Raw genomic sequence first — 22,838 nt, 5'->3', positions numbered from 1 at the left:
GCTGGAAGCGGATCCTCTACAATAATCTATAATGTGACATACAGATTAGGCGGAAAGGTTGTTGAGCAACGACTACCGGGTTTAATGTATGCGGACGATATTGTATTGTTAGCAGATAGCCAGGAAGATTTGCAAACTCTGGTTAATTACTGTGGAGACGAGGGAGACAGTTTAGATTTCAGTTTTAGTGCAGCTAAGTCCGGTGGGATGTTTTTCAAAGATACAATTGATCAGGAGCTTACAATACAAGGCCATGAAATACCCCGAGTGGCCGAACACAAATATCTCGGGGTATGGATAAACAAAGGGCATATGTACACGGAAAAGCACGAACAGTCTCTCATAGCAAAAGGGCGAAGAGATGTCGGGATAATGAAACATAGGGCATTGTGGGGGTACAACAGTTATGAGGTACTGAGAGGTATTTGGAAGGGAGTAATGGTGCCGGGGCTTACTTTCGGGAATGCGGTCCTGTGTTTAAGGGCAGAGGTTCAGTCGAGACTAGAAGTAAATCAGAGAGCTGTGGGAAGATTAGCACTAGGTGACCACGGGAAAACCACAAACGAAGCAGTACAGGGGGATATGGGCTGGGCATCGTTCGAAGCAGGGGAAGCTCGAGTAAAATCCTATACGAAAAACGCCTGAGGAAATCGGACGATAACAGGTGGGCAGCTAAGGTATTTAGATACCTATACAGAAATAGCGTTGACTCACAATGGCGGAAAAGAACTAGGAAGCTAACCAGCAAGTATGCCAGACACGATGACGAAGAAAAGACAGAGCATTAAACGACAGGTTAAAAATGCGGAAGGTCAAAATTGAATAAATTCAATGGAAAAGAAGCATAGTGTGGAACTATATCGATACTGCAAAAAGCAGATCAGGAAGGAAGTGTTTTATGATAACTCAAGAGGCAGTGCCCTACTCTTTGAAGCTAGGTCAGGATGTCTTAGAACGCGGAGCTAAAAAAGAAATTTAACGAAGAAGACATAGGTACTGTGTGTGGTAAATATGTAGAAACAATGGAAAACCTCATACTAAAATGTGATGGTATCATTCCCGATTGTGATGCGGCCACAGTCACGCTTCCTGAGGCCCTAGGGCTCAGAGATAACAATAGTCATGTAAATAAATATGCGGTGGAAATTAGCAAGAGGCGATTGGAGTATTGGTGGCTCAAAAGCAGAGAGGTGACATAAGGTTAAAAGGGTAGGAAGACGTATTTAAAGAAAATCGCGAATTTTAATAACGCACAACACAGGTAAACATAAATAAAAGGCAAAATAAAAAGCTGAGTATGGTGGCAACTGCCATCACCCCGTTTCAAAGGGGATGCTCCTACCTTCCATCCATCCATCCAAAGCCTGGGACATGGGCGGTTTTGTTTTTTTCACCTTTTGTCGTTTTTTTTTTTTTTTCATGGAAATGTAGCTGTTACTGTAAGAGTGGCTCGTTTGGTGTTGCAGAAGCGTAATTTACTACTGCCGCTCAATCTGTTTTCCTCGATGGAGCCCCTCTTAAAGGGACACTGCAACACTCTTTCAACAATATTAAGAAACTTACTTTGTCGCTATAGCCGTTCACACCGGCGATTTGAGGAGGTCGCGCGACCATGTCTTTGCGACCGGTTCCAGATGATCTCCCGTCTCGAAAAGCGACTGTTTTAGCTCATTCGCTCGCTGCTCGACATTTCAGTCGCGCGACCGCAGTCGCAAAGCATCTGAACCAATCAGGTACGCAGGAGCAGGACGTCTGTATACGCTGACGCTTATTTTACGCAGTGATAGCATTGCGATCACACGTGAACGGCATCGATCGCGAGAAATGTCGGCGTGGCGACGGGCCGGTCGCACGTGCGAGTGTAAACGTCGGTCGCCTTGACTCACTTTGTGGTCGCAATCGCTCGCGCGTTTGATCTCCTCAAAAATTAAATTATGGGGTTTTACGCGCCAAAATCACTTTCTGATTATGAGGCACGCCGTAGTGGAGGACTCCGGAAATTTCGACCACCTGGGGTTCTTTAACGTGCAGCTAAATCTAAGTACACGCGTGTTTTAGCATTTCGCCCCCATCGAAATACGGCCGCCGTGGCCGGGATTGGATCCCGCGACCTTGTGCTCAGCAGCCTAACACCATAGCCGCTGAGCAACCACGGCGGGTGTTTGATATCCTCAAGTCGTGGGTGGGAATGAGCCCAAGTATAAACCCAATGTAAGCGATTTTGCGCGCGACGGCGACGAGTGACGCGATGTAGATGGCTGTCGCGTCAGCTCGTCGCCTACAATGGTCACCACAGCTTACAAGTCGAGCCCCAAGCGAGACACGGTGTTGAGTGACGGCTCTCTAGAGTTACCCGGTGTTGGGGCAGCAAATGCGCACCGAAACTGACGTGACGCATGAACTAATAATTTAAGTTTATTTATTTTGCTGTGCAGAGCAGCACAAGATGTTTCTGAAGGTTTTGCAGTAGGTTTTTGTACACGTCGCCGTCGTGTACAAAATCCTTCACGTCCGATTTGCTTGCAGCATGGGTCTTTTGTTGGAAAGACGGTTTCCTTCAACTTCGTGATATTCTTGATGGAACATGGTTATAATGGCGCGTTTTGAGGACAGGACACAGAACGAACGCACACAGGACAGTGTCCTGTCCTCAAAACGCGCCTTTATAACCATGTTCCATCAAGACAGCAACCAACTAGCCCATCTAAGTCTGTTATTCGTGATATTCCCGCCACTTCTTGTCATCATTCCTACGCTTATGGACACGATGGTCATAGCCGAAATTTCTCTACACTTCGCGACCTTTTTCTTCTGCCTCCGGCGGAAGCAAGAAAGCAGAATGTCATCATAATGATTACGTGTGAAAAATTAGAATTAGTTGTATCTGCTACGCCTTCACTAAAGCTCAATGTAATGACAACTGTACTATATATGTGATGTGCTGCCAATTGGGCGTGAAATCCTCCGAGATCGGGCGGAGCGACTAAGCGTCGCGCGGCAGAGCTTCGAACTGAAGTGACTAGCGCAGGAGTGGACACGGGCAGTGGCGTAGCAACAGGGGGGGGGGGGGGGGGGGGGGGGGTGTCCCCGGCTGCAAGGGGCCAGTGAGGGGGGCGGAGAGGTGTCATATACGTCTAAAGACACCCCTCTTTCCGCCGGCTACAACCGGGGAGGGGGGTGACAGAAGAACTATGGGCCCCCCGCGGTACCAGACGACCTAGCTACGCCACTGGACACGGGTCACTAAAAAGGAGACAAGGACTTTGCGCTTGTCCTTGTCGCCTTTTTAGTGTCCCGTTGTACACTCTTGCGCTAGTCACTTCAGCATGTAATACCAACTAGCCCGGTCTCACACCCTGCTTCAGAGCTTCGAGCGCGGTTTCAGAGCGAGGTGGCGAGGCCGTGTAAGCGGCCGAATTTCATTGTCGTTAATCCCGTTCATACAAGGTGAAATCAGGGAGTTCTTGCTCGAAAAAAATTCGTGAGATTTCACTTACCAGACGCATTCCACGCCTTTTATAAAAGGTGTAGCAGGACTCCTTTAGAGGCACCCTGGTGACTACCTCCAACAAATTTTCCTGGGCACGGACCTGGCTGGGGCAAGCAACACTGCAAAAAAGAAGTGTGCTCCCCGCGCTATTAAATGTAGCCGCATATTTTACGAACTAGCCGAAACATGTGCGTCGTATCGCTGATACCCATGTCCAAGAAAACACGCAACAACGCAGCGTGGTAAGAACACGCTCAAATTTCGCGCGCCGTGCTCGAAGCGTTACCTGGCGGGATATGACGAGATCAACAACATTTCTGTCAACCATAACAACGTCACTCTTTTTTAAGATTAGCACACTGCACTATAAAAGTGAAAAAAAAATATTTAGACACTCACAATATATAGTGCTTACCTGAGTTATATAAGTCAACGTTAAATGCAGCAAATACCTTGGTGTTGATGATAGTGAATTTTTAATGAAGCTAGCGTCATCTGGCGCTGATTCATTCAGCTATTTTTGCGATCTCGCCGCTACATTCGCCGACCTCCGCCTCCTGTTCCGGTCGTCGTCGCCCACGTGTTCCCGGTCCTGCGGTGCTGCACCACAGCACATCGCTCGGAAGCTGCCTGAACGTCGACCGGTATCAACTCTTGCCGGTGTCAAGGCCACGGACATGGGCGACAGCAACCAAAAGCACCGATTCCTCATTCTGGGAGGTGAGTACTAGCCTGACCGCGAAAAGGAGACGCCCATAAATAGGCATTGTTCGTTCACCTGCAAAGAGCGCGTTCTTTGAGTGGTGTGTCATTTCCGCTGTCAGGCGATGACACACCGATGACAGCACCTTCGGCATGTCTCCGTGTCGCAATAGCTTCGTTGGTGCACGCTTGTCTTCCCATTTATCGAAGCCGTCAACACCCAGTCTGAATATCTGTCTTTAACTATCTCTTCCATACGAGAAAATATTATTTGCAAGGGTGTTCCGCGAACGGAAGCGCACTGTCACCATTACTTTCGATCTGTATAGCTGTGCGAAGACAGTATAAATTTAAAAACAAGGACTGTCACACTGACGCACCATTGCTCTCTATACGATTTCATGAAGATGAACGAGCTAATATAACTGTACTCTACGTTCGACCGCACTGTGGCATTTCGTAGACTTTAATGAAGGACGTGGTTGCCTTGTGAAAAGCACAGTTGGAGACGGCAGAAGCAGCTTTGAAGGTCGCCTTTCAAGTGTCATCAATATCCTGTCTCTTTCCTTTCCTCTTATTTTTTTATCCCCCGTTCCTTTCACGGTGTGGTTGAGATCTTGACAGGCAGGTGCATCTGCCCATGTCGTTTTTGAGTGTGGCTTCCCCCTACAATATAAACTGGAGAAAAAAAAATTAAGGGATTTATTGTAGTTTTGCATTTCCCGTACTGTCATTTCTTGTCAGTGCTTTATCAGTGCTTAACCACTGCTGTTTATCCGATGATTCTGATAGGTTTGCACATGAACAGTTCTAACAGGGCATAAATGAACTGACTACACAAGTGCTACCTCTGTCCCTCCCATGCAGGGACTGGCTTTGTAGGACGACACCTTGTCGACCATTTGCTCAAGAGTGATGTTGCTTCAAAGGTATGGAAAAGCGTTCACACACTGTAACTTCAGTGTACAAAACATAGATATTAATTCTAAACATACTAAATCTAAACAAGAGAGTATCACTGGAAGATTGAGGCTTGAATTGACTAAGTTGTAAAACGAGGAATGTCGTTAAAGCCAATGTTTCAACAAGTGCTGTTTTCTTCATCAGGACAGCAATAGCATAGTAAATGCAATGTAACTGGCAACTATCTCTAGGTAGCAAATACATCTTATTATTGTACCTTACATCAGATACAGAACTATCAAGGCAAATGATGTGGCAGTCACTCACCATTTTCTGTGAAGAAAAGAAGTATTACCATGATGGTAAAGTGAGCTTGTTATGAAAAGAAATAATTTTTGAGACACTTTGCTATGTCAAGTTAGTGCAAAACCAAGAGGGAAAACAAACATGAGAGTGTAAGCACTCACTTATATTTGTTTGTCATTGGGTGACGGGGAAATACTTCGAAATTAATGTTGAAACATGGAAGTGCTGCATGACTGCAAAGTGCAGATGGGCTGGGTGAAAATGGCAAGAAAAAGCGCTATTTGTTTCACCTGTCTCATCATCTTTGCTGTTTTGCCATGTTGAGCATAAACCAGCTTGCGCAGCACAGAACCCTTGTGGAAATGCACTTTTTAATGCATGTCTGAAGCATTCAGTGGTTACGGCATGTTGCTGCTGCCGAGCACAAGGTTGCATGTTTGATTCCCTGCTGCAGTGGCCACATTCCAAGGAGAGAAAATGTAAAAATGTAAAAACACTTTTAATGCACCTTGCTTTGAGTGCGCATTAAACTCGTAACTGCTGTGACAAATTCAAAAAAAATATTTAGAAGCACGCAAAAATTGGCAACCATCACTGTGTATTATTTTGTTGCAAAAATTACTAGAAACAACACAAACACATATGCGAAAATTGCCGAAAATTCACAGCAAGTTATCTTGTCATTGACAGTTAAGGGGTTAAAGAATCCCAGGGGGTCAAAATTAATTTGGAGCCTTCTACTAAGGCTTCCCTCATAAAACCACTGTGCAATTTGAGAATATTAAACCCCATAAATAATTTTGTTCAAAAACTTGGCAGCAACATTCCAACATTCGACAATGGCGTGGTAACAAAGTAGTCCAGAAATTAGCCACAGCTGAGCGCAGGTAAATGGGGATTTCAATGCAAATTAATTCTTCGTTTGTTTTTAATAAAAATGCCTCGAAAGAAAGCTATGCCCGCTCTCCTTGCACGCCCACCAAAGATTTTTCACACCAGCAAGTTGACTTGCATCCACAGGCAGACATTCAAATGCATTACTATATGCACAAATCCAATGTTCTTTCCTGTCTGTAGTGTATTAAACAACTCATTGTGCAACCCTAACGAAGGAGCTCTCATACTTCTGTGAAAACCACGGCAGTCCAGTGACTCTAGGGTTCCGCTGCTAAGCCTCAGGTTGCAGGTTCCATTCTCAGCTGCTGCATTCCTGTCCTTATGGGGGCAGAATGCAAGAACGCTCATGTGCTGTGCTGTAGATGCACGCTGAAGAAACTGATGCAGCCAAAGTTAATTGGCAGCCTCCTGCTACGGCTTTTTTTATCGCCATGTGTAGCTTTGGGATGTTCAGCTCAGTCAATTAGCAAATCAATCGAACCGTCTTTCACTTTACCTCTTGTGTCAAATCCTCTCAGATCAGAGCTGTGGACAAGGTTCCTCCACAAATGGCATGGCTAAACAGTGCTCACAAGGTAAGCATGCTTTTTCTAATTTGTTCTTACCTTGATGTTGCAATCCAGCCTCTGCTACTTTAGATAAAAAGGCTCCTTGGTGCCCTGCTTGCAGAGGGCTTTATAGTCTACCACGAGCGCCTGAAACCGATGAACCAAGCTTTTTTTTTTTTTTTCCTAATATCTTAGTATCGCATATTTGTCCTGCTGTTCCTGATAGCACATGCCACTGACTGTGTATGTGCAGTGTACAGTTGATCTGCAATTTAGGGGAAGCAGTAAGGGGGGAACTACACTATACTGAAATAATCTTTTCTATTTATGTTGTACACATTTTGTTTTCGTCAATTTTCTTGTCATAGGTACCTGTACTTGCACTCAAGTGCTGTTGTTGTGCCTTACATTTTTTTCACGCTTTGCAGCTGTCCTCATCTGACTGGCCGTCAATTGTCATAGCTCCTTTATTTATTTCCAGTAAAAATGTAATGCCTGTAATTTATTTGGGACAGAAAAAATAAAAAGCCACAGCTTCCAGAGTTGTAGTGTGTTAAAGGGGCCCTGAACCACCCCTCGGGCTTGGTGAAATAACATAGCCCGTGGGTAGCATGCGCTGCTGCGAACATCTCAGCTGAGTTTTGCTGTCGTACACGGTATGTGGAGCTTCCAAGCGGATTGCAAAGTCTCCTTTCTCTCAAATGCTCTTTTCAACAGATGGCCACGGGGTGTCGCCACAACTCCACTGGCTAAGTGCACTGCAGCTCACCGAGGACAAGCGCGTTTGGCTCATGTTTAGAGCGTCGTAGGCATCAAAGCAGAAGTCGTGGCATCTACGTTAACATCCAAAATGAAATTTAAGCTGCACGCCACAGTGACGTTTAGAAGGCGGAGCGTTGTGGGCACGCCCCACTATGCCGTAGCCTTCGCAGTGCAAGGCATTGAAGAAGGGATGGGAGCACAGCGGAGGCCGTGTTTGATTGCCAATAACTCGGCTTCTGCCGAACGCATCGAAGTACTTTTGTGGCAAAGTATTTCTGAAATAGCCTATTTTCACTTGAAACGCCTTTCTCCACTTCGCTAAAATGTGGTTCGGGGCCCCTTTAAGGTGCCGGGAACACATTGAAGGTGTGCCCGGTGAAGGGGTAAGATCAGTGCAATCCTTTGCCGATGACAGCTGGGGGAATGCAGAGTTGACAAACATTTCCTCAACTAAGACACTTTTTCTTTCTTTTGATGGGTTGTGCTAGCTGTCACAAAAGCTTCAAAGCCAAATCGCTACTGCCCACTGCAGGGTTTCGGCGGCAGAAGGTCGCGAGTGCATTTTCCAGCCATTACGGCCACATTCTGATTGGGAAAAAGTGCATAAAGGCTTGTGTACCAAGCTTAGTGTGCGCATTAAAAAGCCCTGAGTTGTCAAAATTAATTCAAAGCTCTTCAATGCAGTTTCTGTCACAGCCCGTGTCTTGCTTTGTCATGTTAAGTCTTATCCTTAGATCAATTAAGCATTGTATCACTGAGCTTTTTTGGGGTCTTAAAGAATACCTTACAAGAAGAAAAGAAGAGCACTAGTGGCATGTGGTCACCCTTTCAGTCAAATTTTTGCAGTGAAATTTCAATGTGAAAGATTTCTTAAAATGCCCCGCTCACCTTTATGTAACCAATGTATCAGCGATTGCTTATGTCATGGGGCAAAGCAGCTGTGGCCTCAAAGGACCCCAAAGTTTATCAATGGTAGCACATTTCCTGTTCCTTTTCGTTCATTGCGTAAAGCTCGCTGTGCATGGGCCTTGCTGCTACCTGCCGGGGAATCCTTTCAGATGCAAATTAATTCTGTTTTGCTGAAAATTTAGTTTTCCCTCATTTTTCTAACCCACTAAGGGTAGCTAAGTGGCTATGGGATTACGCTGCTGAGCACAAGGTCGCAGGTTCATAACCCTGCCGCCCAGGCTCATACCCTGCCACACTTGTGGCATGCCTCATAATTAGATTGTAGTTTTGGCACAGGAAACATTAGATGCATGATAAAGAACCCCACATGGTCGAAATTACTCCAGAGTCCCCCATCATGGCATGCCTCATAATCAGTTTGTGGGTTTTGGCTCGTAAAACCCCAGAATTTCACTTTTCTTCCTAATTTCTTGCCCCTTCAGCATCATTCAAAACAAACTGTGCCAGAACAAACTGAAAATTTGTAGTTCCGTAGAAAGTTCTATTGTGTCCACAAATAGACTCCTCATGCCTGAACACTAAAAACTATTTTAGGCATGAGGGCAAAATTGGGTTCATCATCTGCATTGTAGGCAAAAAATAAGCAGTCGCATGAGAAGTTTGCCTCATATGAATTGTTCCCATCAAAAACAGGGAAAGAGAACTCTCTACATGGTTAGACACTGGTGCTGTCGGCAACGTTTTATGTGTTTATCTTCGAGCACTATTTGTAATCAATTTCAATCAATAATCAGTTACTCAGCATACGTCTAACAAGAATTGACCTTAGGTGTAGGCAATGTTTTAAACAATATATTTATTAGTGCTTTAAATTGCCTTCTGCTGCAACCCACTGGCTATAATGAAACACTGCCGAGCCCAATGTCGCGGATTCCAGTCGAGATGTCCAGTCGCTGTAAAGTTATCTGGGTCTAGTCAACTTCTACCGCAAGTTTCTGCCAGGACTATCCAGCGTGTTGCATCCCTTGAATGACCTGCTTGGAGCCAAGGTGCCTTGGGAGTGGCATGCCGGCCACGAACATGCATTCCTACAAAGCAAAGAGCTACTGGTCTCTGCAGCCACGCTAGCACATAATAATCCCAAGAAAGCTTTGGGGCTAATTTGCAATGGGTCACTGTGTGGCTTTGGCGCTATTCTGGCTTATCGTGAAGGCTCTGGTGCTGAACGGCCAATCGCATTTACATTGTGATGTCCCGAGCCAGCTGAGCACAATTAGTCACCTAGACAAAGAGGCTTTTGCAATCATATTTGGCTTAACAGTTTCGACAATACCTTTGGCATTACGAGTTCGAAGCTGTTGCCAACCACCAAAGGCCGAGGATTCGACTCCCACCTATGTTCATGGGTTCGACTTTCACCAAAGGTCATGGGCCTTAACTCCATGTATGTTAATTAGCTGTGCCTGAATTAACTTCATCTTCATTAACACCAAAGATCATGGGTTCGACTCCCACTGAAGGTCGAGGGTTCATAGCCTTTTTGTACCTTTCATGTCATTGATGCGTCTTTGCTCAAGAACTTTGTGGGTCGACTCAATGATGAGACATGTAAGGCTTTCGCCTTAATAAATCTGTTCAAGTCTGCTTCATGCTGACTTGCAGAACTGTCTTGTGGAAATTATTGTCCTTGATTAAGTGCACATAGTATTCAGGCAACTGTCCCCACATCCCAGCACCTCAGTGTGCTCTTGGGCAGCCTTCTTCCCTCAACACATCGGCAATCAAATGCTGCCACTGCCATGCTCCGACCATTGTTGCACTGAGCTTCTGTACCGGCATGATCTTACGATCATATGGCACAGCACTTCTCCTTGCCATCAGTCTCTGAGGCTGTAGTAGAATCAGTGCATTGGTGAGAATGATGGCACTAAGACAACAACAGAGAGAGAATAACATAATGATGAGCATAGTGTGGCACCACATAACTACTTTTGGACTGCAGCAACGGCTGCACTAAGGCACTGCAGTTGTAACTGGCACTGTTTAAGCTTGAGTATGATGCATGCTGTCAATGCCAACACATTTTTTAGTGCTATAAAGAGTCTGACAGCTCTCAGTGTAAACCACGAAGTGATCAGAAATTGTGCGGGCCTCTCCATTGTGATGTCTCTCATAGCCTAGGTGTAGCCATAGAGTGCAAAACCGCACCGCTTGATTATACTTCATGCACGGTGCATGTTTGTGCTTTTGAAAGAGACATGCAAGTGTAATTACCACGCGTGCACAAGCCTTGCAGCCTTTCTTGGTGTCTACACCTGCTCTAAGGTAATGTTCATAGTCACGTCACATGTTTGCAAAGTGTATGGCATTGGAGGTCTCAGCGCTGTAACGCTGAAGTCTTTGCTAACGCCAAAATTGTATTGCATGCAGGAATTATATGAAAATCCGACTGTGGAGTTCAAGAGCGCGAATCTCATCAACCCAGGTGAGCATTCTTTAATGTGGCCTAATTATCTTCTGTGTCATGGTACATCTTTTAATTAGAGCCATTTATGTTACATGAGTGCAACACTCGGAGGAATCCACATCACCCTTTTCCCACTTTGTCACAAGATAGTGTGTACAGTCTTTGTCAAACTTATATGGGCTACGTTGGCTGTGACTGCCATGCTAACTGCAGGCTGTTTAAAGGGTCCTTCTCTATGTTTGGGCATTGCAAACAGACAAATGCAGCACATAAATCGCATGGTGGCAATCGTGTCTGCAGATTACCAAATCGTTGCACAGTACAAAAACAGCTGAAATTTTAAATGAAAGCCTGCATGCCCTTCCTCTAACTGGGGTTCCTGCTTCAGCCAAAGAGTTAATGCCACAGGCACAAATGTGTCTACATAAGATGCACTGCTTGCAACATCGCCGATGATAGCGTGTGACTTTGGTAAATTGTCCAATTTAGAATGTGCAATACTGCCATTGGAAGTGCACCATGCAACAAGAGGAAGAGAAGAGAAAGAGAGGTGGGGCTTGTGACGTAAATGTGACACAGCCCTTCAGCTACACTCTGGGAGAAGGCACAGAGCAAATGTAGCTTGTGGACAGTTTGATGTAAAAGGGTAGCATGTCTATGTTAAAGGGCCCCTGAAATGGTTCGGACGAATTTTGCAGATGGATAGGGTACATCTAAAGTTAATCATTCGCACCACAACTTCTGTGAAGCATCTCATATTAAGAGAGCTACGGACGATTACAAGTTACCCTCATCCGTAGCCATGCATTTTCTCCTCAACTCATTCGCCGAATGATTGGGGCTAAGCTCCGCCTTCATTGGCTCTGCGTCATGATGGTACGTCGTGTCGTCTACTTCTGGTAACTGCTACTGTGTTTGGTTGAGGTGTTGGGCTGCTGAGCACGAGGTCGCGGGATCGAATCCCGGCCACGGCGGCCGCATTTCGATGGGGGCGAAATGCGAAAACACCCGTGTGCTTATATTTAGGCGCACGTTAAAGAACCCCAGGTGGTCAAAATTTCCGGAGTCCTCCACTACGGCGTGCCTCATAATCAGAAAGTGGTTTTGGCACGTAAAACCCCAAATATTATTATTATTATTATTATGTGTTTGGTTGAGCTCTGTGCCACCAGGTGGCTGCACCATGCAGATCATTCACATTTGTGCTTCTGCTCATCGAGTGAAACGGCAAGGTCAAGCGGCCAGGCCCTGTCCCCTCGCTTGCGTTTACCTGAATACCAGACTCGCGAAACGCTATTGTGGTAGTAATCCTCCGGTGTAAACGGACGGTCGCAAACGCACAAATTCTGGTGCCGGTCGTTTAGCGACAGTCAGATGCGCTGCAGCCACTCCACTAGTCTGCTGCCTTGCAGAGGAACACGATGTCGCAGCTTGACATATTGCCAGTCACTACGCTTGCAGCCCACAACGCAACAAAGTCGATTCATGGTGCTCATGAAAAGACAGACCGACACTGACCGCAAAGCTCTCGTCAAGGCGGAGCACATTGTAACACAAGCAGATGACGCTTGCTGGGTGCCAGAAGGGCTAAGTGTAGTGAGAAATTGTTCTTGTGCATTCTCTTTCTGTTACTTTCTTTTTATAGAAACAAATTAACTAACATTCTAACTATTACGAACATCATTTGTTCACCATAAAGGTGGGAAAATTATCGATGACGCGCCCTGGGCAGCCAATCAGATAGCTCGCCCTAGTGACTTCAATGGGGTCATTTACGTCATATGAGTAGGGGCTGCTGAAAATTCTGCCGAGCAGTGTGCTGCGATCGGCAGCGATGTACATTTTTAAAACCTTATAATAAATTGCATGGTTTATATGGAGCACTTAAATCCGTCAATGAATGATCAGAAGGACCTACTCTAACAACTCAGTACATTTGTACAAAATCGTCAAAATCATTTCAGGGTCCCTTTAACAGTGAAGCTCGCCTCCTGGCAGCTTAGCAGCACAACATTTAAATTTCTTGTAGTAATATGTTCCCGGGACTGTGCTTTACCCGCCTCTTTGAAAGATCCACATTGCACTTCTTCAGCCATGCAACAGTTAGCAGATTCTGCTACATCACAGGAAGCTCCTTCTGAACCTGTTTGCCTCGTGTCTTGTGCTCCCGTCAATGGTGGCAGCAGCCGTGATGTTCAGACTTCGAAGTGTGCCTAACCAAAATATCTAACGGGGCCTGGTGAGGAGCTCCTCAAAGGAGTACTTTTGCAGGCCAAACGTTCTGACACCTTGGGAAATTAAAAGTGCTCTTGTACTTGCCATCATGAGTTTTGGTGTGTCAGAAGCACCACAGGAATGGCAGCACACATTCGAATGCAGAGTAGTCAATGTAGTTTTGACAAAGGCTGTTCAATGAGGTGTTTAGTTTGGCATTACTGAAATGTGCTTGAACCCTCTTAAACTGTCTCTGATAATTGCCTCTGATAAGCATTATTCTGTACTGCAAACCATCTTTACTGCGAGAATGAACAGGCTGCGGAAATTTCCCTGCTGCGGGAGCCCAGTGACTGGGGCGTGGTGCTCCTGAGCTCTCAGAGCCTCCGAGCCTCTGAGATGCTGATCTCAGAGGCTGCATTTAGATAGGGGTGGTACACAAAAATGCTCGTGGACTGTGCAAGAACCCCATGTGATCAGAATTCATCCGGAGTACCCCACTGCACCATGCTTGATAATCGGATGATGGTTTTGGCACATGAAACTCCAGAATTGAATTGTTTCGTTTTTTAACCTCGGAAATTTGTCTTATCACAACCACCACAGTAGCTCAGCGACATTAAATTGCGTTTAATTCAAATCTGCCTCATCAGTAGCACAGCCTGAAGTACAGTGAATCCACATAACTAAACAAAAGTTCTTGTACTTCCAGCTCGCCAGAGAATTAGTGTAAGAGAGTTCATCCTAAAGGGTCAGGTATGGTTAAAGGGGGCATGGCGTGTGCATCAGGGTTTGAAATGATGCATGAAGCTTTTGAGAAGGTGAAACTGCTGTGTTTTCAAGGCTTTAAGAGCCGTAAAGTTTCACGGAATGCTTAGAAATTCTAGAATTTTGCTTTCAGCCAAGCTTAGGAAAGGATTTAATTTCTGTATCTGACTGCAGTGTTTATGCAAACCAAGAGTTGAGCCAAGCCAATCCGATTAGCATCTTTGTGGTGAGGAGCCATCTTGTTTATGCTGGCTGGTGATAGTTTGCAAAAAAAACTTATTGAGCACTTTTTCATTCTGTGCACAGTAAAAACAATGTTTCCTAACTGTTTAAGACAGTGTTTCGTTTTCAGTCTGTCAGGCATGGTGGTGCTTCAATATTTCCTGCACAGAAGTTGAGCTGAGCTTGTCAAGCACTTGTACTTGTAAAAAAGAATGGACAACAAGCCAAACATCCCCAGTGTATTTTTGTCTGACACCCTCAAGAGAATTTGAGCTCCTTTGTTGCTCTGTGTGTATTGTAAACACAAGATGACCCAAGGAGCCTATTATAAGATGAAGTTGTGCATACAGACTTTTTTTTCTATTATGAAGGGTAGCCAGCTGTCTGTTTGAAAATGTCATCCACTGTGGGACAAGTGAATCCTTTGAGTCATGTTTAAAAAAAGCGTGGTGATTTAGAGAGCTCAGTTTCTTTGAGCAAGAACAATTTTGTAGCGTGTTGTGTTGAAACACGTAAATGAGAAAATACAGAACATACAGTGAAACTTACCTGTGTGCAGTTTTTAGCCCACCTTCATTAGAGCGCAAAAACCTTTTTTTTTTTAATGATCCTTTCCTATGTGACACAATTTTCACTTGGGCTTGCTTTATATGGTATCAGTAATGTTAGCATGTGAAAAAAGTTCCGTTTTTTTTTTGCAGTTTTTTTTATTATTGTTGTTGCCTTTAACCCTTGAACACGCTTTGTCAGGGCCTTTAAAGTCCTTGAAAGCTCCTGCATGTTTTCCGCGACAGCTCTTACAAACTCTGGTATCACACCCCACCCATCCATCCCACACGACACAAAGGCCAATCTGTAACGTGCAAGCAACATTTTTCTTCCAATTATTTGCAGTGCCTTTTTAAACACACAATTCTCTTCAATTACATGTTTAGACTTTGTCCAAACCTAATTGTTTTTCACCTATGTTCAACATAATCGTTCTTTGCTGTGGTGTGTGCTCACAATTAATGTTGCAGACTTCTGTTCCAGAAAATGTGTTGCAAGGAACACACACTGCAACTAATATTGCTGAAAAACAAACACAAAGTTGCAGCATATTGGAGGACATCCTTGGCTTCAAGGTTTTCTAAGAGCGGTAAAATAAAATTTGAACTTTCGTAAAGTTTATGTTTATGTCATGTTTAAGGACATCTCGCAGATATATGGTATAAATGTATTCAAAATTTGGTTAGTTATGTAAACCTGTTACATAAACTACAAAATAAAACTTGTTTGCTTACACGACTGCTGTAATTGCACTAGCACAACTGGTGTATTGACGGCAAACAATAAAAAAATAAATTGTGCTCACTATCTCTTAGCCTAGCAGCCAACTCTTAGCTCATAGTTAGTGGCATGGTTAGTTAGCTTAGTGGCAAGTTACATAGACAGGCACACAGCTGAGGAAAGTTGGGAATTGAGTGCAAGCTGCGCAAACTCTTGTGCACTAAACAGAACCGCAACTCAGCAATGCTGATTATACTAATGGCCTAGTCGGCATTCATCCGCTCGAAAGATGTGGCCTACAATTGGCTCCCATTTACGCGGCATCGTCATGTGTCCTTGAATCGGCAGTCATGACAATTCAGGAGCGTGCCACATGACAATAATAGAAACTTAGAAGCAGAGTGTCAAACCAGAACTTTTTTTCATTCTGGTTCAGCAAAATTGTTCATTTCAACGTCAGAACGAAAAAACAAGTTCAAACTGGTTTGAATTGGTTTGTTTGTTTGCATAACTTAAAAAATAATTACAGAAGAACAGCGTAAATTTATTTTGTAAAAAAGAAACACTACAGTGCCTCTGCTCTGCTTGGAAAATACAAAAAAAAGATGGGGATCTGCGTGCTGTTCTTCACCTCACAAGTAGTTAAGAAAAGAAAGCGCACCTCAGAAGCAGCTACATCACTTTTATTGCACGTACTTGAGTTTACATGCCAGTGTGATCAAAAGTGACTGCCCAGCTAGAAAGTCCTTCATTTCAGTGGTCATACTGTGTTTCGTTACATAATTGAACCAAGCCTTAAAAAAAAAGTGGTACGTCTGAGGCGACTGAGAATAACGACATATTGTTTGTAGTCCTGAGTAATTAAAAGCATTTTTAAAGTGTGATTTGTTTGCTGATTAGCTCATTTCAATTATGCAAATCTTAAATTATTACACTTGCGTTGTTTTGCTTTTTAGTGGCGTTTTTTGCCAGGTGGTCACTGTTATATTGATTTGTTGCTTGATGCAAGACGTTCATGCTGTAATTTGACATTTTTTTAATGTTGTTGATTCTATATTGAAAGTCTTGTCTGATCGGATTGCGCACACAATGCAGATAGCATTGTAGATTCTTGAATGTATGCAAGCACCAGTGATTACTCTAGAATGTACAGCAATACGTGTATAAATAGTAGACGGACTCAACCCAAAAGAACAAATTTTGATGGCCAACGACTTTGTCTGCTACAGTCGTTGTGCTTTGAGTGTTACTTGTTTTTCTCGTACAAGATTGTCCAGTAAAGAGCTTGATTTGTGACTCAGTTTTGGCATTGTCCGGTTCTTCACCGTCACTACCATGCACCTTGTGGCATGAATGTGATTGGAAATGCAGTAAAGTGCACTCAATAAAACCAAGTGAAGTTGTTTCCATGACCTTAACTTTCACCCCTGAACTGCCATGAAAATTCCCGAAAAAAAATTTTGGAGGTGCGAAGTGAAAATTGGCAAAAGTCATTGTGTCTTATTTTCTTGTCAAAATTGCAAGAAACTGAACACACACACACGTGCAAAAATTGCAAACATTCACGAGTTAACTCGTCATAGGCACTAGAGGACACTCTTGATGGCAAGTTATCTCATCATCGGTAGTTAAGGGCTTAATGCCGTTCTTTTGCATCCAGGCTCTCTAGATATCTTAAAAAAAAAAAGGCAGAGATACAGCACCACACACTTGTGCATCTGGTTTGCAGCGCTTTAATCATATTTCTAAAAAAAAAGGGAGATAGGCCGCAGCATCCAAGCATTCACGTCGGCAAAGTTCAAATTGATAAACGATGGGACAAGTGCTGAAAGGCAATCAAAGCCCACTCATGGCTTCTTTTATGACAAGTACTGTGTGCGGTTCGTTCCTTGTGCAGTCAACTCCCGTTAATTCAACTCCGGTTAATTTGCCTTTTCACTTGATTCCAGCGCACTGGAAGGTCCCAGCGAGAAACCATACATTAGGCTATGAGAGGAAAACCTGTTCAGTTAGAATGTGCAATTTTTGTAATTCTGATGTGTTAAAGATGTACTGCAGTCCAAGGACCATGCACGTGCTGGGCGTCAACAAGATACACAAAAATGTAGTGCAAGGCATATTCAAGGACGTAAACAAAACGAAGTGATAACCCTAAAGAAAATACAATTTTGGTAGGACGTTAAACACAACAGTAGTATGCTGTTGTGGTTCATTTGTGCCTCACCGGCGCCCCTCGTGCGTGCAGAGGTTACTAAAAAGCTTGGAAATATCAGAAATTCAGCAAACAGCGTTACTGAGGTTCCCCAGGCATGGAGCTGTTTTATTTTTGTTTGAGTGGCTGGCGCTCCTACCACCAGTAAATCCATTTGTTCCTGCTTGTTTCATGTTGTGTCACGTCCCTATACTTGTCAGTCTGCTTCACTTGTCCAGTACGGCGTCGCCTGGAAATTGCACAATGCTATCCATTGCGGTCAAGAAAGATGTTCTTCAATATCTCTTGAAGAATATCTTGAAGATCTTGAAGAATTCAAGATCTCTTGAATGGGTTCATTTTGCCACCACTTGTTACTTCGATCTCTTAGATGATTCAACCAAAATTTGTGGTCCCGCAAGGGCCGAATTAACGGAAGTCGACTATATGTGCATTTGAGAGTACTTCCATACCAGACGCACCAAAGCGTGCAGGGACAACATACTTTAATATTTCACGGGCTTTCTTCAGACACTGGAAAAAAGAACAATGTAAAAGATAAGCTTCATTGGGTGTCATTAGGCATGCTATTCAACTTTTACAATCACACTTATGCCCTAAAGCAAATGTTTGAAATTTTCCAAAATTGTGCTTGGCTCACAAGTAGTTGCAAGAAAATCGCATTGCTGAAGCACACTTTAAAAGCGATACGGTCGAACCTCGATATAACGCAGTTGTGCTTGCAGCGAAAAACTTTAAATCGAAAATTTCGTTACTTGAGGCTTTGGAAGAAGGTCGGGCCACAACAGCCCGGTTATGAGTGCCAGCGCATGCGGTGCTGATCACACAGAAAGCAATACATCAACGTGGCTCGCAATGTCAGAGGTTTGTGTGTTGCATCATGCGACACCATAGCTAACACCACTTAGGGCCCCACAGGCAGCACCCACAAATTAAAAACAGTGTAAAAAGATGCAGATATTTGTCCGGAGCAAATAAAAATGGAAAAAAAAAACTGAAGTCAGTTTTGCCTGAAAGGCAGCGCATTGACGGCGATAGCAAAGAGATAACTGTGTGAAGTGAGGTTTATCGTAGTTTTATTGGTGTCATGTGCACTCATACAAACTAGATGACTACGAACTCTCAGTCACAACGCGAGTGAGCATTTCGCACCGTGTCTTGGAAACTTGAGATTATGCGACTGCCAACACTAAATGCACGGGAAGGCACCAGCGATTTCGATTCGGGCTTTGCACTTGCCGCGGAGAGATAACCTTTAACATACGGCGTGTGGCCAGGGCACAGACAAGCGCGAGGAGGCGAAGGCAGATAGAAGCTTGCTCGAGGACTGGACTTCACCCCCCCCCCCCCCACCTCCCAGCACTTGCTTGATCACATTATTGCACGTTCACTCCCTCCCCATCCCTTTGCACAAAAGGAATCGTCAGCTGCCGTGTCTCTCCAAGCACTGCGAGCTGCAGCATGCCCTGCGGCCTCCACAAGTTCTTTACCAACGTGACAAATGGCACAGTTGCGTTTCCTTGGTACCACATCCTGGCACGCTCTCTTTAATGGTGGTTTTGCAGCTGAAACTTTACAATGCAGAAGGACACTTAAGATAACTTTTGCCTCGGCAGACATTTTTATCATTTTCTTGCTAGATTTACCAGCCATACGCGCTCCAAATACGTGCATGAAATAGCTGAAGACTTCATTAAATTGAAACCATGGCACGCAATTACTTTGCTAAATTGTATAAAGAAATACACAGTTTTGAATTCAACTGAGATCGGGAAATGAAAATAGTTTAACATGATGAATTTTATTGAATCAAGGTTTGTTATATTGAGGTTTGACTGCGCATCATTTATCACTTATGCAAATATATGCTAATGCAGGCTTGGACAAGATACTCAGAAAATATATATGTTACTATATACCATGCGAAAAAGTATTTCAGTAGAGTATTAAATATACCAAATCCAGAAATGTTTGAGATAGTTCTAAATACTCAAACAAGTATTTTGTTACTTTAAAAATACTTCGCAGTAACTATGTACTTTTCACCATACTTTTGTCTGAGCAGTCAGCCGTGGGAGCACTTAATGAAAAGTCGCCTTCTAGCTTATCTTAATGTGCTTAGATTAGAATAGGACATTCTTTCTGTCAATAAGATCTTCGTTTTTGGTTGTCAAAGCTTGCATTGTGCTCGGACACTCTTCTTGGCAATTTCCACGCATTCAAAAAACTCTCAAGGCCAAGGCAGCACCAACATTGCCTCGCAGGCCTTGGTGTCCATCGTTGCAGCATGCGACTTGAGTTCAGTGTCGCCGATGTCGACTGATCAACTTTTGCAACACGTCACCCTTCTTATTCTAAAGCGAATAGCGCGTGTTTTAAGCCTGCTGTAAAAAAGATGCGGCTGGTTTGGTTACTTTTTGCTTGTCAAGCTTGAGAGCCATGCTTTCTTTCGTTTTTGTTCTTTGTTTACTTTGTTAGCCTGCCACCCTGAATGGTTGTTAAACGCAAAATGGGAGGGGCTGGCCACTTGTTCACCATGTGTCTGCTGTGACAAGCTCGTTGCATGCTGATACTGCCCCTTACAGTGATCTAAAGTATCTTAAGTACAGAGTACTCTGAAAAGTGTATAAGTTAGCAGCAAAAATACTGAGTTGTCAGTTTATTTAAAAGATACATGGTTACTTTGGAAAGTACTTAGTGTATAGTATTCTGAGCGGAGTACTTAAGCTGCGAACAAGGCCTGAACTAATCGCACTTCAAAAAATTCTCTGAGTAAATAGGGATGAATACAAACAATGCCGTGTGATCTCAGTCACCTAACATATACCACTTCTTCAAAAATCTTAATTTATGGAAACACTTGGTAAATAGGTCTCCAATCTTCAGAAAACCATTTGACAGTCACCAATACCAATTTCAAGCACTCGCATGAGTATTACTAACATGCCAGCCACCCAAAGAAAAACAACCCCAATAGTGCTGCCAATTCAATTCAGTTCAATTCAATTTATTTCCCAGAAGCATCTGGACGGCTTCCTGGCTAAAAGCAGCTAGAGCAGCTTGACAAAAGGCACTTCTGAAATAACAGCAATCTTGTGTGCATTTACAAATTAGGAAGCGTGTTCCAGCCAAATATGTAGGCAATACACAGGTGAAAAGCTCCCTTGAAGGTAGAGAACCTGAACCAATCTATTTTCTTCTTAGTTTTATTCTGATATGAAAAAAGTATTGTTCCAGTTTAACTGCGGTTCAAGCAGAATTTTTTTCTTTTTCGGCTTTTGGGTTGGCTTTGGTTAGATACCTTGCTTTGAAATAACATCCTAGAAGGAATAGCAACCGTTGAGGTGTAGAAATATTCTTGATACCAATGAGCTTAGAACATAATGGAGCCAACACGGCTCCTACTTATAGGGCACCAGTGCGTTTCAGATTGTGCAACAATCATCGTTCAACGGCTCTTGAATGTGCTGCATTCATCAAATGTGTCTGATAACAACAGACTTGTTAGTCTAGGAGGGCCTGAGACAATCGTGGCATAAGATAAACCTTGATACAGCAAGTACGGGGTGAAAAAACGTGGCCACTTCTCCAATAAACAAAAGTACAGGTGGCACTATATGTTATCTGCATTACATACTGTTCACACTTGTAAGTTTAGGTGATGACCTTATTGGCAGAAAGCTTACTTTCTTTTATTATTTCTGCATTTTCTGTACTTATGTAAGTGAATTCGTAGCGTAGGGACGAGGCGCCCTGTGGTTTTTTGGTGGTACACTGTAACTAGGGCTGACAGCTTGAGCAAAGAGCCATTTTTGTGAGTGAGGTTGTGAACACACTTGAGCAAGTCTTCTTAAGGGCCGCAAGAGCGGCTTATCACCCAGTTTTCTCTTTCTCTCATTTCAGCCTCGTGTAAAGCAGCCTTTGAAGACCCAGAAGGGCCATACGATTTTGTGATTAACCTAGCAGCAGAGACGAAGATAAACTTGCCAGACTGTGTAAGTTCATGTCCTCTTGCAATTTTGCCTGTTAATTACTACTATCTCTTCGGAAAGGATTTTAATGAGTGTTCTGTATGACAAATTCCAAAGACTATGGCACCATCCGCTGAACAGGAATTCAAGCAAGCCTGCAGCCTTGCCTGGCGGGCATGTACTGTTGTGTGTCGTGCCAGGATTTGCTGCTACAGGCTGTCATTCAAACTTTTGCCCCACACTTCTTTACAGCACATTGGCATCTGACATGCAGCGGGGCGTGCTCGGTCTTGATATTGCTTCAGTGGAGCTTTGGAATTCAAGAATTAATATCTTAAATCAGATGTGATATCCCAGATTTAAAAAAAAAGATGGGTGGATTAGAATGTGACTACCCATAAACTTGAAGAAATGTGGTTAACCGAGAGGCCCAGATTTTATTAGTCATATCATAAGAAGCCAACAAACACTGACAACAAGGACAACATAGGGGAAATTACTTGTGCTTAATAAATGAAATAAAGAAACAATACATTAATGGAAATGCAAGTAGATGAAAACACAACTTGTCGCAGGTGGGGAACAATCACACAACCTTTGCATTACGTGTGCGATGCTCTACCAATTGAGCTACCGTGGCGTCGTTTCCCCATCTACTCTCTTGGGCATTTATGTTTCCCAATAAAACCCTGGGAGTGTTAGCCAGCACCACCACTCACAGGCCTTGGCGGCGGACGTGGAACGTCCTTTTTGCCGCAGGCGTCACGAGAACATGGATCTTTTTGGAGGAAGGCAACCGTTCAATAAACCCACTCATGCTACCTGTAGGCATCAATAAAAAAACAGGCCCCTCGGTTAACCCCCTCTCTTCACATTTATTACATAACGAGGGTCTCGAACCCGGCAACATTGATGCCTCTTCTTCTTTCTCCTTTTATTCCCTTTACCCCTTTCGCCAGCACAGGGTAGCCAGCCGGTACTTACACTGGCTAACCTCCCTGTCTTTCCTCCCCCTTTGTCTCCTCCTCTTCTTGGCGTTGCGCTGCTAAGCCCTAGTGCATTGGATCAAATGCCAGCCACAGTGGCTGCATTTTGATAAGGCCAAATGTAAAAACATTCATGTAGCATACATTGCATGCACATTAAAGAACTCTAGCTGGTCAAAATTATTCCGGAGTTCCCCACTATCGCATGCCTG

The 22,838-nt window shown here is 43.9% G+C and overlaps 1 protein-coding gene across 1 annotated transcript in view; it reads left to right on the top strand.

The window, feature by feature from the left end:
* The first annotated feature begins 4,011 nt into the window (after positions 1-4,011).
* LOC142583215 (dTDP-glucose 4,6-dehydratase) overlaps positions 4,012-22,838 on the top strand; it is a 48,917-nt gene continuing 30,090 nt past the window's right edge. Inside the window, exons 1-5 of the mRNA XM_075693579.1 lie at positions 4,012-4,210; positions 5,060-5,121; positions 6,817-6,873; positions 10,948-11,002; positions 21,573-21,664. Of these exons, the coding sequence (XP_075549694.1) occupies positions 4,168-4,210; positions 5,060-5,121; positions 6,817-6,873; positions 10,948-11,002; positions 21,573-21,664 (309 nt within the window). The 5' untranslated portion in view covers positions 4,012-4,167. The remainder of the gene's footprint in view (positions 4,211-5,059; positions 5,122-6,816; positions 6,874-10,947; positions 11,003-21,572; positions 21,665-22,838) is intronic.

Source organism: Dermacentor variabilis, chromosome 5, assembly GCF_050947875.1.
Source record: "Dermacentor variabilis isolate Ectoservices chromosome 5, ASM5094787v1, whole genome shotgun sequence".
In the NCBI taxonomy this organism is placed as follows: Eukaryota; Metazoa; Arthropoda; class Arachnida; order Ixodida; family Ixodidae; genus Dermacentor; species Dermacentor variabilis.
This window is presented reverse-complemented; position numbering and strand designations above follow the sequence as displayed.